The sequence below is a fragment of the Cheilinus undulatus genome, linkage group 12 (genome assembly GCF_018320785.1).
Source record: "Cheilinus undulatus linkage group 12, ASM1832078v1, whole genome shotgun sequence".
Lineage (NCBI taxonomy): Eukaryota > Metazoa > Chordata > Actinopteri > Labriformes > Labridae > Cheilinus > Cheilinus undulatus.
In genome coordinates, this window is record NC_054876.1 from 33,989,938 (window position 1) to 34,005,367 (window position 15,430).

Consider the following 15,430-nt stretch of genomic DNA (forward strand, 5'->3'; position numbering starts at 1 on the left):
TTATCGTTATGTTTTCCAGATTATTCCTTGTGTTTTACTTTCCCCAGTAGCACTGAGATGAGTGTTTCTTCCTTGATGCTGCTGCAGACATCCCCTGTAATCACAAGTAAATCTAAACCTGGCTGTCAATTAACAAGCTCTGAGCACCAAAGTTCCAAGACTGGAAGTAAACAGGTAATCACAGGATCATGAAATTCTTATCAAGACTTTATATTGCATAGCAAATTTACAACCCAAAATAATCACAATTGAACTGCAGGCAGCAAACCAGAAAGTGGCCTCCTTCTGTGTCTTGCACTGCAATTGTGACAGTGGTACCATATTTAACTAGCATTTGCAATAAACAGCATACCGTTCTCCAAATTGAATTTACTTTCTCAGACTCTATAAATTTCACTTTATTAGCTTGTAGCTCAGTGCTAATTAAAATCCACCAATGGACAAAAATTGGACAAAATCATGTTTTTGTAGTCTGCCACAGGTTCTTATCAACTTCACACATTTTATTGTTGTTAACATTTTTAGATATTCATGCAAGCTTTTCCTGTCTTTAAGTAATCAGAATTTCCAAAAATCGAACATTAAATTTTAAAAATAAGGACACCTCAATGTTTTGACAACAGTTATATCTATTCACTTCAATGAGAAACCCTTAAAAAGTCGAGGAATAGAAAGTATGATGGAAAAAAATGTGTCATCCACTCTTTTGTCAGGATGTGTGATCTCACTTCAGTCATTTAAATACAAAAATAGTTGACTGTGCCTCACCTTTATTTTTTCCATCATCATGCACTAGTCTTTCATGAGGATAATCCAAAAATGAAATTAAATAGGCAACCCTTTTCTTCCAAATTTCACTTTGTGCAATTTTATTCCTGTTACCTTCAGCCATGGATCTAGAGAACTTTTACAAAACTAAGTTTTTTTTTAATTGTAGGATGTGGGCACTGAGACATTTTGTATCAAAGCAAAGTGGTTTAGGTTTTAATGAATTATTTGCTTCAAAAACATGTGCTTGGTATAAAAAAAATCAATGTAAATTGTGCACTTAACCATAACAGCCCGTAGGACAGTCAATGGTTCAAATAGTGTTTGTAAATGCTTGTGTCTCTGTGTGATATCCTGTTTCTTAAGGGTAACCAAGATTGTGGAGAGTCAGTCTCCCTGGATTCAGATTGCCCAAGAGCTGTTGAAGCCAGTGAAAGAATTGGTGTTCCACTCTGGCTGCGCTGCCGCCTGGCTCTGATTTGCAGTCTGACAGCACACAACCATGATACAAGGTCTCTTTTCCCAGGTACATTCTGTATTATGCTGCTCATTTTTTCGTCTTTGTATTTTTTAGGCTAAAACAGGTGAAATACAAAATCATAAGGACTGCAAATATTGGAAAAAATTAACAGTTTTTCCTCCTATACAAACTTGTATTTGGAGTATACTTCAAAACGAGAAGGTTCTTAAACTCTTTCCTGGATAAATGGTATTATTCTCAGAATTAGCTGCATATTTGTGTGTGATAGAATTGTGGTTCCTCTGTATTAAATAGTGTTGTCTTTGTGTGTATGTTTGAGTATAATGTATGTGTATTTTTGGGATGGAATTTTCTAGATAAGAACCTTAATGAGGAGATAGCTCAGATGTTACTGGAGGGTCTTGATGAATGTGCACGATGGGGAGACCTTGATACCCAAGCACTCTTTATGGTAAAGGGTGCTGAATTGGAGGCACAGAGGGGCAAAACTGATGAAAGCATGGAATTGCTGCAGGTAAATACATACGTGCAGATTAATTTCTGTTACTTTAATACTTTCTCTCTCTTTCTTTTGATAAAACACAGCACTGTCTATACTGTTGTTTGTCTTCAGAGCCAATGTGCTATGAAAATTATAAGAAAGAAGGTTAAAAAAACTCTTTATAACACAGTTTCTTCTGTCATGTACTAATGATCAAGTTAAAGTTCAAGGTATGCAAACTTTAATACTGTTTTAAATTCTTACAGATTGATTTTATTGTTTCCCGTTGTGAACAAAGTACATGACTTAATGTATTTGAAAATGGTTTTTATTTGTGTGTCTCTTGATTGATATTAGGTTATTCTTAACTTAAGTCAGACATATGGAAATGTATAGTACCTTCCTAAAGCCTTGCTTTCATTTAATATGTGGGACCTAAATATAGAGTAGTTGAAAAGGAAAAATTGTCCTTTGTTGGTGATTTGATGGAAACTATAACAAAGATACAAGATCACACTCTTACCGTGACGTGCATTCCAGAAAGGATTGTTTTGTCAAAACAACAGGCACAAACCAACAGCAATGCCAACATCTGGTCTGATGAACAGTGTTCTGTGGATTGCTGCTCTGATTCATCATCAATTCACCCCAGGTACTGGAGCACATAGGGTTGACATTTTGTAGCTGAAAGAAATAGTAGCCAGAAAGAATAACATGAAAGAAGTTGAGCTCTCTGAGGGCAAGCTGAACTGTCAGAGTGATGCATACTAATGCAATAGGCTGGTACTGTGACAGGCAGGGTTGAAAGGGCCGGTGGAGCCACTGGAGCGACTGGGCCAGTAGGAAAACAGGGCTGACAAATTGGAGAATTGGCTTGAGCTGCTTTTAGACCCTCGTGAACCAAGGAGAGCCGGTGTGGCCAAGAGCATTCTTTAAAAAGTTCAGCTTGCCACACTTGCCACACTTGCCACACTTGCCACACTTGCCACACTTGCCACACTTGCCACACTTGCCACACTTGCCACACTTGCCACACTTGCCGTGACCCGGATTCGAACCGGGGTTGCTGCGGCCACAACGCAGAGTACTAACCACTATACGATCACGGCCGCTTGCTTCCCTGAGAAACCATCTTCTGGTCATTGAACAGTTTTCAGCACTAAATCCCAAGGTTTAGCCTTTGGTGTCTGAAAGGGTTTTTTGCTCCATGCTGAGGGACAAAATGCAGTCAAGCTCCACACATGGTTTAATCCAGGAACGTTGTGTTTGTGCTTGCAGGACAAGTTGTGTTTCGACAGAGTGAGGAGCAGCAGTTGGAGGTTTGTTCATGGCTGTGTGGGAGTGACAGCCTAGGGTTCATTGGCCTTTCAGCTGGCTCCTTTCAGTGTCAGATGAGAACAAGCAGGCACAAGTGATTTGCAAGCTAAAATCTGCAACGAGCTAGCCAGGAGTCCAACCTAGAATCTTCTGATCCGTAGTCAGACGTGTTATCCATTGCGCCACTAGCCCCAACCTCTTGGGAAAGCTCAACTGTCAGAGTGATGCATACTAATGCAATGGGCTGGTACTGTGAAAGGTAGAGTTGAAAGAGCCGGTGGAGCTACTGGGCCAGTAGGAAAACAGGGCTGACAAATTGGAGAATTGGCTTGAGCTGTCTGCTTTTAGACCCTCATGAACCAAGGAGAGCCGGTGTGGCCAAGAGCATTCTTTAAAAAGTTCAGCTTGCCACACTTGCCGTGACCCGGATTCGAACTGGGGTTGCTGCGGCCACAACGCAGAGTACTAACCACTATATGATCAAGGCCGCTTGCTTCCCTGAGAAACCATCTTCTGGTCATTGAACAGTTTTCAGCACTAAATCCCAAGGTTTAGCCTTTGGTGTCTGAAAGGGTTTTTTGCTCCATGCTGAGGGACAAAATGCAGTCAAGCTCCACACATGGTTGAATCCAGGAACGTTGTGTTTGTGCTTGCAGGACAAGTTGTGTTTCGACAGAGTGAGGAGCAGCAGTTGGAGGTTTGTTCATGGCTGTGTGGGAGTGACAGCCTAGGCTTCATTGGCCTTTCAGCTGGCTCCTTTCAGTGTCAGATGAGAACAAGCAGGCACAAGTGATTTGCAAGCTAAAATCTGCAACGAGCTGGCCAGGAGTCCAACCTAGAATCTTCTGATCCGTAGTCAGATGTGTTATCAATTGCGCCACTAGCCCCACCCTCTTGGGAAAGCTCAACTGTCAGAGCGATGCATACTAATGCAATGGGCTGGTACTGTGAAAGGTAGAGTTGAAAGAGCCGGTGGAGCTACTGGGCCAGTAGGAAAACAGGGCTGACAAATTGGAGAATTGGCTTGCCACTATCAGATCACGCGCGACCTCATGAACCAAGGAGAGCGGTGTGGCCAAGAGCATTCTTTAAAAGTTCAGCTTGCCACACTTGCCGTGACGGACGAACTGGGGTTGCTGCGGCCACAACGCAGAGTACTAACCACTATACGATCACGGCCGCTTGCTTCCCTGAGAAACCATCTTCTGGTCATTGAACAGTTTTCAGCACTAAATCCCAAGGTTTAGCCTTTGGTGTCTGAAAGGGTTTTTTGCTCCATGCTGAGGGACAAAATGCAGTCAAGCTCCACACATGGTTGAATCCAGGAACGTTGTGTTTGTGCTTGCAGGACAAGTTGTGTTTCGACAGAGTGAGGAGCAGCAGTTGGAGGTTTGTTCATGGCTGTGTGGGAGAGACTGCCTAGGCTTCAGCTGGCTCCTTTCAGTGTCAGATGAGAACAAGCAGGCACAAATGATTTGCAAGCTAAAATCTGCAACGAGCTAGTCAGGAGTCCAACCTAGAATCTTCTGATCCGTAGTCAGACGCGTTATCCATTGCGCCACTAGCCCCACCCTCTTGGGAAAGCTCAACTGTCAGAGTGATGCATACTAATGCAATGGGCTGGTACTGTGAAAGGTAGAGTTAAAAGAGCCGGTGGAGGCACTGGGCCAGTAGGAAAACAGGGCTGACAAATTGGAGAATTGGCTTGAGCTGTCTGCTTTTAGACCCTCATGAACCAAGGAGAGCCGGTGTGGCCAAGAGCATTCTTTAAAAAGTTCAGCTTGCCACACTTGCCGTGACCCGGATTCGAACCGGGGTTGCTGCGGCCACAACGCAGAGTACTAACCACTATACGATCACGGCCGCTTGCTTCCCTGAGAAACCATCTTCTGGTCATTGAACAGTTTTCAGCACTAAATCCCAAGGTTTAGCCTTTGGTGTCTGAAAGGGTTTTTTGCTCCATGCTGAGGGACAAAATGCAGTCAAGCTCCACACATGGTTGAATCCAGGAACGTTGTGTTTGTGCTTGCAGGACAAGTTGTGTTTCGACAGAGTGAGGAGCAGCAGTTGGAGGTTTGTTCATGGCTGTGTGGGAGTGACAGCCTAGGCTTCATTGGCCTTTCAGCTGGCTCCTTTCAGTGTCAGATGAGAACAAGCAGGCACAAGTGATTTGCAAGCTAAAATCTGCAACGAGCTAGCCAGGAGTCCAACCTAGAATCTTCTGATCCGTAGTCAGACGGGTTATCCATTGCGCCACTAGCCCCACCCTCTTGGGAAAGCTCAACTGTCAGAGCGATGCATACTAATGCAATGGGCTGGTACTGTGAAAGGTAGAGTTGAAAGAGCCGGTGGAGCTACTGGGCCAGTAGGAAAACAGGGCTGACAAATTGGAGAATTGGCTTGAGCTGTCTGCTTTTAGACCCTCATGAACCAAGGAGAGCCGGTGTGGCCAAGAGCATTCTTTAAAAAGTTCAGCTTGCCACACTTGCCGTGACCCGGATTCGAACCGGGGTTGCTGCGGCCACAACGCAGAGTACTAACCACTATACGATCACGGCCGCTTGCTTCCCTGAGAAACCATCTTCTGGTCATTGAACAGTTTTCAGCACTAAATCCCAAGGTTTAGCCTTTGGTGTCTGAAAGGGTTTTTTGCTCCATGCTGAGGGACAAAATGCAGTCAAGCTCCACACATGGTTTAATCCAGGAATGTTGTGTTTGTGCTTGCAGGACAAGTTGTGTTTCGACAGAGTGAGGAGCAGCAGTTGGAGGTTTGTTCATGGCTGTGTGGGAGTGACAGCCTAGGCTTCCAGCTGGCTCCTTTCAGTGTCAGATGAGAACAAGCAGGCACAAGTGATTTGCAAGCTAAAATCTGCAACGAGCTAGCCAGGAGTCGAACCTAGAATCTTCTGATCCGTAGTCAGACGCGTTATCCATTGCGCCACTAGCCCCACCCTCTTGGGAAAGCTCAACTGTCAGAGTGATGCATACTAATGCAATGGGCTGGTACTGTGAAAGGTAGAGTTGAAAGAGCCGGTGGAGCTACTGGGCCAGTAGGAAAACAGGGCTGACAAATTGGAGAATTGGCTTGAGCTGTCTGCTTTTAGACCCTCATGAACCAAGGAGAGCCGGTGTGGCCAAGAGCATTCTTTAAAAAGTTCAGCTTGCCACACTTGCCGTGACCCGGATTCGAACCGGGGTTGCTGCGGCCACAACGCAGAGTACTAACCACTATACGATCACGGCCGCTTGCTTCCCTGAGAAACCATCTTCTGGTCATTGAACAGTTTTCAGCACTAAATCCCAAGGTTTGGCCTTTGGTGTCTGAAAGGGTTTTTTGCTCCATGCTGAGGGACAAAATGCAGTCAAGCTCCACACATGGTTTAATCCAGGAACGTTGTGTTTGTGCTTGCAGGACAAGTTGTGTTTCGACAGAGTGAGGAGCAGCAGTTGGAGGTTTGTTCATGGCTGTGTGGGAGTGACAGCCTAGGGTTCATTGGCCTTTCAGCTGGCTCCTTTCAGTGTCAGATGAGAACAAGCAGGCACAAGTGATTTGCAAGCTAAAATCTGCAACGAGCTAGCCAGGAGTCCAACCTAGAATCTTCTGATCCGTAGTCAGACGGGTTATCCATTGCGCCACTAGCCCCACCCTCTTGGGAAAGCTCAACTGTCAGAGTGATGCATACTAATGCAATGGGCTGGTACTGTGAAAGGTAGAGTTGAAAGAGCCGGTGGAGCTACTGGGCCAGTAGGAAAACAGGGCTGACAAATTGGAGAATTGGCTTGAGCTGTCTGCTTTTAGACCCTCATGAACCAAGGAGAGCCGGTGTGGCCAAGAGCATTCTTTAAAAAGTTCAGCTTGCCACACTTGCCGTGACCCGGATTCGAACCGGGGTTGCTGCGGCCACAACGCAGAGTACTAACCACTATATGATCACGGCCGCTTGCTTCCCTGAGAAATCATCTTCTGGTCATTGAACAGTTTTCAGCACTAAATCCCAAGGTTTAGCCTTTGGTGTCTGAAAGGGTTTTTTGCTCCATGCTGAGGGACAAAATGCAGTCAAGCTCCACACATGGTTGAATCCAGGAACGTTGTGTTTGTGCTTGCAGGACAAGTTGTGTTTCGACAGAGTGAGGAGCAGCAGTTGGAGGTTTGTTCATGGCTGTGTGGGAGTGACAGCCTAGGCTTCATTGGCCTTTCAGCGTCAGATGAGAACAAGCAGGCACAAGTGATTTGCAAGCTAAAATCTGCAACGAGCTAGCCAGGAGTCGAACCTAGAATCTTCTGATCCGTAGTCAGACGCGTTATCCATTGCGCCACTAGCCCCACCCTCTTGGGAAAGCTCAACTGTCAGAGCGATGCATACTAATGCAATGGGCTGGTACTGTGAAAGGTAGAGTTGAAAGAGCCGGTGGAGCTACTGGGCCAGTAGGAAAACAGGGCTGACAAATTGGAGAATTGGCTTGAGCTGTCTGCTTTTAGACCCTCATGAACCAAGGAGAGCCGGTGTGGCCAAGAGCATTCTTTAAAAAGTTCAGCTTGCCACACTTGCCGTGACCAGTTCAACCAGGGGTTGCTGCGCCACAACGCAGAGTACTAACCACTATACGATCACGGCCGCTTGCTTCCCTGAGAAACCATCTTCTGGTCATTGAACAGTTTTCAGCACTAAATCCCAAGGTTTGGCCTTTGGTGTCTGAAAGGGTTTTTTGCTCCATGCTGAGGGACAAAATGCAGTCAAGCTCCACACATGGTTGAATCCAGGAACGTTGTGTTTGTGCTTGCAGGACAAGTTGTGTTTCGACAGAGTGAGGAGCAGCAGTTGGAGGTTTGTTCATGGCTGTGTGGGAGTGACAGCCTAGGCTTCATTGGCCTTTCAGCTGGCTCCTTTCAGTGTCAGATGAGAACAAGCAGGCACAAGTGATTTGCAAGCTAAAATCTGCAACGAGCTAGCCAGGAGTCCAACCTAGAATCTTCTGATCCGTAGTCAGACGCGTTATCCATTGCGCCACTAGCCCCACCCTCTTGGGAAAGCTCAACTGTCAGAGCGATGCATACTAATGCAATGGGCTGGTACTGTGAAAGGTAGAGTTGAAAGAGCCGGTGGAGCTACTGGGCCAGTAGGAAAACAGGGCTGACAAATTGGAGAATTGGCTTGAGCTGTCTGCTTTTAGACCCTCATGAACCAAGGAGAGCCGGTGTGGCCAAGAGCATTCTTTAAAAAGTTCAGCTTGCCACACTTGCCGTGACCCGGATTCGAACCAGGGTTGCTGCGGCCACAACGCAGAGTACTAACCACTATACGATCACGGCCGCTTCCCTGAGAAACCATCTTCTGGTCATTGAACAGTTTTCAGCACTAAATCCCAAGGTTTAGCCTTTGGTGTCTGAAAGGGTTTTTTGCTCCATGCTGAGGGACAAAATGCAGTCAAGCTCCACACATGGTTGAATCCAGGAACGTTGTGTTTGTGCTTGCAGGACAAGTTGTGTTTCGACAGAGTGAGGAGCAGCAGTTGGAGGTTTGTTCATGGCTGTGTGGGAGTGACAGCCTAGGCTTCATTGGCCTTTCAGCGTCAGATGAGAACAAGCAGGCACAAGTGATTTGCAAGCTAAAATCTGCAACGAGCTAGCCAGGAGTCGAACCTAGAATCTTCTGATCCGTAGTCAGACGCATTATCCATTGCGCCACTAGCCCCACCCTCTTGGGAAAGCTCAACTGTCAGAGCGATGCATACTAATGCAATGGGCTGGTACTGTGAAAGGTAGAGTTGAAAGAGCCGGTGGAGCTACTGGGCCAGTAGGAAAACAGGGCTGACAAATTGGAGAATTGGCTTGAGCTGTCTGCTTTTAGACCCTCATGAACCAAGGAGAGCCGGTGTGGCCAAGAGCATTCTTTAAAAAGTTCAGCTTGCCACACTTGCCGTGACCCGGATTCGAACCGGGGTTGCTGCGGCCACAACGCAGAGTACTAACCACTATACGATCACGGCCGCTTGACCCTCATGAACCAAGGAGAGCCGGTGTGGCCAAGAGCATTCTTTAAAAAGTTAGGCTTGCCACACTTGCCGTGACCCGGATTCGAACCGGGGTTGCTGCGGCCACAACGCAGAGTACTAACCACTATACGATCACGGCCGCTTGCTTCCCTGAGAAACCATCTTCTGGTCATTGAACAGTTTTCAGCACTAAATCCCAAGGTTTGGCCTTTGGTGTCTGAAAGGGTTTTTTGCTCCATGCTGAGGGACAAAATGCAGTCAAGCTCCACACATGGTTGAATCCAGGAACGTTGTGTTTGTGCTTGCAGGACAAGTTGTGTTTTCGACAGAGTGAGAAGCAGCAGTTGGAGGTTTGTTCATGGCTGTGTGGGAGTGACAGCCTAGGGTTCATTGGCCTTTCAGCTGGCTCCTTTCAGTGTCAGATGAGAACAAGCAGGCACAAGTGATTTTGCAGCTAAAATCTGCAAGGCTAGCCAGGAGTCCAACCTAGAATCTTCTGATCCGTAGTCAGATGTGTTATCAATTGCGCCACTAGCCCCACCCTCTTGGGAAAGCTCAACTGTCAGAGCGATGCATACTAATGCAATGGGCTGGTACTGTGAAAGGTAGAGTTGAAAGAGCCGGTGGAGCTACTGGGCCAGTAGGAAAACAGGGCTGACAAATTGGAGAATTGGCTTGAGCTGTCTGCTTTTAGACCCTCATGAACCAAGGAGAGCCGGTGTGGCCAAGAGCATTCTTTAAAAAGTTCAGCTTGCCACACTTGCCGTGACCCGGATTCGAACTGGGGTTGCTGCGGCCACAACGCAGAGTACTAACCACTATACGATCACGGCCGCTCGCTTCCCTGAGAAACCATCTTCTGGTCATTGAACAGTTTTCAGCACTAAATCCCAAGGTTTAGCCTTTGGTGTCTGAAAGGGTTTTTTGCTCCATGCTGAGGGACAAAATGCAGTCAAGCTCCACACATGGTTGAATCCAGGAACGTTGTGTTTGTGCTTGCAGGACAAGTTGTGTTTCGACAGAGTGAGGAGCAGCAGTTGGAGGTTTGTTCATGGCTGTGTGGGAGTGACAGCCTAGGCTTCATTGGCCTTTCAGCGTCAGATGAGAACAAGCAGGCACAAGTGATTTGCAAGCTAAAATCTGCAACGAGCTAGCCAGGAGTCGAACCTAGAATCTTCTGATCCGTAGTCAGACGCGTTATCCATTGCGCCACTAGCCCCACCCTCTTGGGAAAGCTCAACTGTCAGAGTGATGCATACTAATGCAATGGGCTGGTACTGTGAAAGGTAGAGTTGAAAGAGCCGGTGGAGCTACTGGGCCAGTAGGAAAACAGGGCTGACAAATTGGAGAATTGGCTTGAGCTGTCTGCTTTTAGACCCTCATGAACCAAGGAGAGCCGGTGTGGCCAAGAGCATTCTTTAAAAAGTTCAGCTTGCCACACTTGCCGTGACCCGGATTCGAACCGGGGTTGCTGCGGCCACAACGCAGAGTACTAACCACTATACGATCACGGCCGCTTGACCCTCATGAACCAAGGAGAGCCGGTGTGGCCAAGAGCATTCTTTAAAAAGTTCAGCTTGCCACACTTGCCGTGACCCGGATTCGAACCGGGGTTGCTGCGGCCACAACGCAGAGTACTAACCACTATACGATCACGGCCGCTTGCTTCCCTGAGAAACCATCTTCTGGTCATTGAACAGTTTTCAGCACTAAATCCCAAGGTTTGGCCTTTGGTGTCTGAAAGGGTTTTTTGCTCCATGCTGAGGGACAAAATGCAGTCAAGCTCCACACATGGTTTAATCCAGGAACGTTGTGTTTGTGCTTGCAGGACAAGTTGTGTTTCGACAGAGTGAGGAGCAGCAGTTGGAGGTTTGTTCATGGCTGTGTGGGAGTGACAGCCTAGGGTTCATTGGCCTTTCAGCTGGCTCCTTTCAGTGTCAGATGAGAACAAGCAGGCACAAGTGATTTGCAAGCTAAAATCTGCAACGAGCTAGCCAGGAGTCCAACCTAGAATCTTCTGATCCGTAGTCAGACGGGTTATCCATTGCGCCACTAGCCCCACCCTCTTGGGAAAGCTCAACTGTCAGAGCGATGCATACTAATGCAATGGGCTGGTACTGTGAAAGGTAGAGTTGAAAGAGCCGGTGGAGCTACTGGGCCAGTAGGAAAACAGGGCTGACAAATTGGAGAATTGGCTTGAGCTGTCTGCTTTTAGACCCTCATGAACCAAGGAGAGCCGGTGTGGCCAAGAGCATTCTTTAAAAAGTTCAGCTTGCCACACTTGCCGTGACCCGGATTCGAACCGGGGTTGCTGCGGCCACAACGCAGAGTACTAACCACTATACGATCACGGCCGCTCGCTTCCCTGAGAAACCATCTTCTGGTCATTGAACAGTTTTCAGCACTAAATCCCAAGGTTTAGCCTTTGGTGTCTGAAAGGGTTTTTTGCTCCATGCTGAGGGACAAAATGCAGTCAAGCTCCACACATGGTTGAATCCAGGAACGTTGTGTTTGTGCTTGCAGGACAAGTTGTGTTTCGACAGAGTGAGGAGCAGCAGTTGGAGGTTTGTTCATGGCTGTGTGGGAGTGACAGCCTAGGGTTCATTGGCCTTTCAGCGTCAGATGAGAACAAGCAGGCACAAGTGATTTGCAAGCTAAAATCTGCAACGAGCTAGCCAGGAGTCGAACCTAGAATCTTCTGATCCGTAGTCAGACGCGTTATCCATTGCGCCACTAGCCCCACCCTCTTGGGAAAGCTCAACTGTCAGAGTGATGCATACTAATGCAATGGGCTGGTACTGTGAAAGGTAGAGTTGAAAGAGCCGGTGGAGCTACTGGGCCAGTAGGAAAACAGGGCTGACAAATTGGAGAATTGGCTTGAGCTGTCTGCTTTTAGACCCTCATGAACCAAGGAGAGCCGGTGTGGCCAAGAGCATTCTTTAAAAGTTCAGCTTGCCACACTTGCCGTGACCGGATTCGAACCGGGGTTGCTGCGCCACAACGCAGAGTACTAACCACTATACGATCACGGCGCTTGCTTCCCTGAGAAACCATCTTCTGGTCATTGAACAGTTTTCAGCACTAAATCCCAAGGTTTAGCCTTTGGTGTCTGAAAGGGTTTTTGCTCCATGCTGAGGACAAAATGCAGTCAAGCTCCACACATGGTTGAATCCAGGAACGTTGTGTTTGTGCTTGCAGGACAAGTTGTGTTTCGACAGAGTGAGGAGCAGCAGTTGGAGGTTTGTTCATGGCTGTGTGGGAGTGACAGCCTAGGGTTCATTGGCCTTTCAGCTGGCTCCTTTCAGTGTCAGATGAGAACAAGCAGGCACAAGTGATTTGCAAGCTAAAATCTGCAACGAGCTAGCCAGGAGTCGAACCTAGAATCTTCTGATCCGTAGTCAGACGCGTTATCCATTGCGCCACTAGCCCCACCCTCTTGGGAAAGCTCAACTGTCAGAGTGATGCATACTAATGCAATGGGCTGGTACTGTGAAAGGTAGAGTTGAAAGAGCCGGTGGAGCTACTGGGCCAGTAGGAAAACAGGGCTGACAAATTGGAGAATTGGCTTGAGCTGTCTGCTTTTAGACCCTCATGAACCAAGGAGAGCCGGTGTGGCCAAGAGCATTCTTTAAAAAGTTCAGCTTGCCACACTTGCCGTGACCCGGATTCGAATCGGGGTTGCTGCGGCCACAACGCAGAGTACTAACCACTATACGATCACGGCTGCTTGCTTCCCTGAGAAACCATCTTCTGGTCATTGAACAGTTTTCAGCACTAAATCCCAAGGTTTAGCCTTTGGTGTCTGAAAGGGTTTTTTGCTCCATGCTGAGGGACAAAATGCAGTCAAGCTCCACACATGGTTGAATCCAGGAACGTTGTGTTTGTGCTTGCAGGACAAGTTGTGTTTCGACAGAGTGAGGAGCAGCAGTTGGAGGTTTGTTCATGGCTGTGTGGGAGTGACAGCCTAGGGTTCATTGGCCTTTCAGCTGGCTCCTTTCAGTGTCAGATGAGAACAAGCAGGCACAAGTGATTTGCAAGCTAAAATCTGCAACGAGCTAGCCAGGAGTTGAACCTAGAATCTTCTGATCCGTAGTCAGACGCGTTATCCATTGCGCCACTAGCCCCACCCTCTTGGGAAAGCTCAACTGTCAGAGCGATGCATACTAATGCAATGGGCTGGTACTGTGAAAGGTAGAGTTGAAAGAGCCGGTGGAGCTACTGGGCCAGTAGGAAAACAGGGCTGACAAATTGGAGAATTGGCTTGAGCTGTCTGCTTTTAGACCCTCATGAACCAAGGAGAGCCGGTGTGGCCAAGAGCATTCTTTAAAAAGTTCAGCTTGCCACACTTGCCGTGACCCGGATTCGAACCGGGGTTGCTGCGGCCACAACGCAGAGTACTAACCACTATACGATCACGGCCGCTTGCTTCCCTGAGAAACCATCTTCTGGTCATTGAACAGTTTTCAGCACTAAATCCCAAGGTTTAGCCTTTGGTGTCTGAAAGGGTTTTTTGCTCCATGCTGAGGGACAAAATGCAGTCAAGCTCCACACATGGTTTAATCCAGGAACGTTGTGTTTGTGCTTGCAGGACAAGTTGTGTTTCGACAGAGTGAGGAGCAGCAGTTGGAGGTTTGTTCATGGCTGTGTGGGAGTGACAGCCTAGGCTTCATTGGCCTTTCAGCGTCAGATGAGAACAAGCAGGCACAAGTGATTTGCAAGCTAAAATCTGCAACGAGCTAGCCAGGAGTCGAACCTAGAATCTTCTGATCCGTAGTCAGACGCGTTATCCATTGCGCCACTAGCCCCACCCTCTTGGGAAAGCTCAACTGTCAGAGTGATGCATACTAATGCAATGGGCTGGTACTGTGAAAGGTAGAGTTGAAAGAGCCGGTGGAGCTACTGGGCCAGTAGGAAAACAGGGCTGACAAATTGGAGAATTGGCTTGAGCTGTCTGCTTTTAGACCCTCATGAACCAAGGAGAGCCGGTGTGGCCAAGAGCATTCTTTAAAAAGTTCAGCTTGCCACACTTGCCACACTTGCCACACTTGCCACACTTGCCGTGACCCGGATTCGAATCGGGGTTGCTGCGGCCACAACGCAGAGTACTAACCACTATACGATCACGGCTGCTTGCTTCCCTGAGAAACCATCTTCTGGTCATTGAACAGTTTTCAGCACTAAATCCCAAGGTTTAGCCTTTGGTGTCTGAAAGGGTTTTTTGCTCCATGCTGAGGGACAAAATGCAGTCAAGCTCCACACATGGTTGAATCCAGGAACGTTGTGTTTGTGCTTGCAGGACAAGTTGTGTTTCGACAGAGTGAGGAGCAGCAGTTGGAGGTTTGTTCATGGCTGTGTGGGAGTGACAGCCTAGGGTTCATTGGCCTTTCAGCTGGCTCCTTTCAGTGTCAGATGAGAACAAGCAGGCACAAGTGATTTGCAAGCTAAAATCTGCAACGAGCTAGCCAGGAGTCGAACCTAGAATCTTCTGATCCGTAGTCAGACGCGTTATCCATTGCGCCACTAGCCCCACCCTCTTGGGAAAGCTCAACTGTCAGAGCGATGCATACTAATGCAATGGGCTGGTACTGTGAAAGGTAGAGTTGAAAGAGCCGGTGGAGCTACTGGGCCAGTAGGAAAACAGGGCTGACAAATTGGAGAATTGGCTTGAGCTGTCTGCTTTTAGACCCTCATGAACCAAGGAGAGCCGGTGTGGCCAAGAGCATTCTTTAAAAAGTTCAGCTTGCCACACTTGCCGTGACCCGGATTCGAATCGGGGTTGCTGCGGCCACAACGCAGAGTACTAACCACTATACGATCACGGCTGCTTGCTTCCCTGAGAAACCATCTTCTGGTCATTGAACAGTTTTCAGCACTAAATCCCAAGGTTTAGCCTTTGGTGTCTGAAAGGGTTTTTTGCTCCATGCTGAGGGACAAAATGCAGTCAAGCTCCACACATGGTTTAATCCAGGAACGTGTTTGCAGGACAAGTTGTGTTTCGACAGAGTGAGGAGCAGCAGTTGGAGGTTTGTTCATGGCTGTGTGGGAGTGACAGCCTAGGGTTCATTGGCCTTTCAGCTGGCTCCTTTCAGTGTCAGATGAGAACAAGCAGGCACAAGTGATTTGCAAGCTAAAATCTGCAACGAGCTAGCCAGGAGTCGAACCTAGAATCTTCTGATCCGTAGTCAGACGCGTTATCCATTGCGCCACTAGCCCCACCCTCTTGGGAAAGCTCAACTGTCAGAGTGATGCATACTAATGCAATGGGCTGGTACTGTGAAAGGTAGAGTTGAAAGAGCCGGTGGAGCTACTGGGCCAGTAGGAAAACAGGGCTGACAAATTGGAGAATTGGCTTGAGCTGTCTGCTTTTAGACCCTCATGAACCAAGGAGA

General features: G+C 47.7%; 1 protein-coding gene and 22 non-coding genes across 27 annotated transcripts in view; 1 reads left to right on the forward strand and 22 right to left on the reverse strand.

Moving 5' to 3' along the window:
* LOC121518913 (cilia- and flagella-associated protein 54-like) overlaps positions 1-15,430 on the forward strand; it is a 44,224-nt gene that overhangs the window by 23,538 nt on the left and 5,256 nt on the right. For 3 of the 5 annotated variants that reach the window (XM_041801605.1, XM_041801608.1, XM_041801606.1), the window contains exons 52-54: positions 48-174; positions 1,135-1,294; positions 1,606-1,763. In XM_041801605.1, the coding sequence (XP_041657539.1) occupies positions 48-174; positions 1,135-1,294; positions 1,606-1,763 (445 nt within the window). The remainder of the gene's footprint in view (positions 1-47; positions 175-1,134; positions 1,295-1,605; positions 1,764-15,430) is intronic. The other 2 variants (XM_041801607.1, XM_041801609.1) reach the window with 1 other exon arrangement.
* Positions 2,768-2,839, reverse strand: trnah-gug. Its single transcript has one exon. It is a non-coding gene; the product is annotated as a tRNA-His (tRNA).
* On the reverse strand, positions 4,839-4,910 carry trnah-gug. The gene has a single exon. It is a non-coding gene; the product is annotated as a tRNA-His (tRNA).
* trnah-gug lies at positions 5,534-5,605 on the reverse strand. The gene has a single exon. It is a non-coding gene; the product is annotated as a tRNA-His (tRNA).
* trnar-acg lies at positions 5,923-5,995 on the reverse strand. The gene has a single exon. It is a non-coding gene; the product is annotated as a tRNA-Arg (tRNA).
* trnah-gug lies at positions 6,219-6,290 on the reverse strand. Its single transcript has one exon. It is a non-coding gene; the product is annotated as a tRNA-His (tRNA).
* Positions 7,299-7,371, reverse strand: trnar-acg. Its single transcript has one exon. It is a non-coding gene; the product is annotated as a tRNA-Arg (tRNA).
* On the reverse strand, positions 7,991-8,063 carry trnar-acg. The gene has a single exon. It is a non-coding gene; the product is annotated as a tRNA-Arg (tRNA).
* trnah-gug lies at positions 8,287-8,358 on the reverse strand. The gene has a single exon. It is a non-coding gene; the product is annotated as a tRNA-His (tRNA).
* trnar-acg lies at positions 8,668-8,740 on the reverse strand. Its single transcript has one exon. It is a non-coding gene; the product is annotated as a tRNA-Arg (tRNA).
* trnah-gug lies at positions 8,964-9,035 on the reverse strand. The gene has a single exon. It is a non-coding gene; the product is annotated as a tRNA-His (tRNA).
* Positions 9,109-9,180, reverse strand: trnah-gug. Its single transcript has one exon. It is a non-coding gene; the product is annotated as a tRNA-His (tRNA).
* On the reverse strand, positions 10,188-10,260 carry trnar-acg. The gene has a single exon. It is a non-coding gene; the product is annotated as a tRNA-Arg (tRNA).
* trnah-gug lies at positions 10,484-10,555 on the reverse strand. Its single transcript has one exon. It is a non-coding gene; the product is annotated as a tRNA-His (tRNA).
* trnah-gug lies at positions 10,629-10,700 on the reverse strand. Its single transcript has one exon. It is a non-coding gene; the product is annotated as a tRNA-His (tRNA).
* On the reverse strand, positions 11,324-11,395 carry trnah-gug. Its single transcript has one exon. It is a non-coding gene; the product is annotated as a tRNA-His (tRNA).
* On the reverse strand, positions 11,709-11,781 carry trnar-acg. Its single transcript has one exon. It is a non-coding gene; the product is annotated as a tRNA-Arg (tRNA).
* On the reverse strand, positions 12,398-12,470 carry trnar-acg. Its single transcript has one exon. It is a non-coding gene; the product is annotated as a tRNA-Arg (tRNA).
* trnar-acg lies at positions 13,093-13,165 on the reverse strand. Its single transcript has one exon. It is a non-coding gene; the product is annotated as a tRNA-Arg (tRNA).
* Positions 13,389-13,460, reverse strand: trnah-gug. Its single transcript has one exon. It is a non-coding gene; the product is annotated as a tRNA-His (tRNA).
* On the reverse strand, positions 13,774-13,846 carry trnar-acg. The gene has a single exon. It is a non-coding gene; the product is annotated as a tRNA-Arg (tRNA).
* On the reverse strand, positions 14,496-14,568 carry trnar-acg. The gene has a single exon. It is a non-coding gene; the product is annotated as a tRNA-Arg (tRNA).
* Positions 15,182-15,254, reverse strand: trnar-acg. Its single transcript has one exon. It is a non-coding gene; the product is annotated as a tRNA-Arg (tRNA).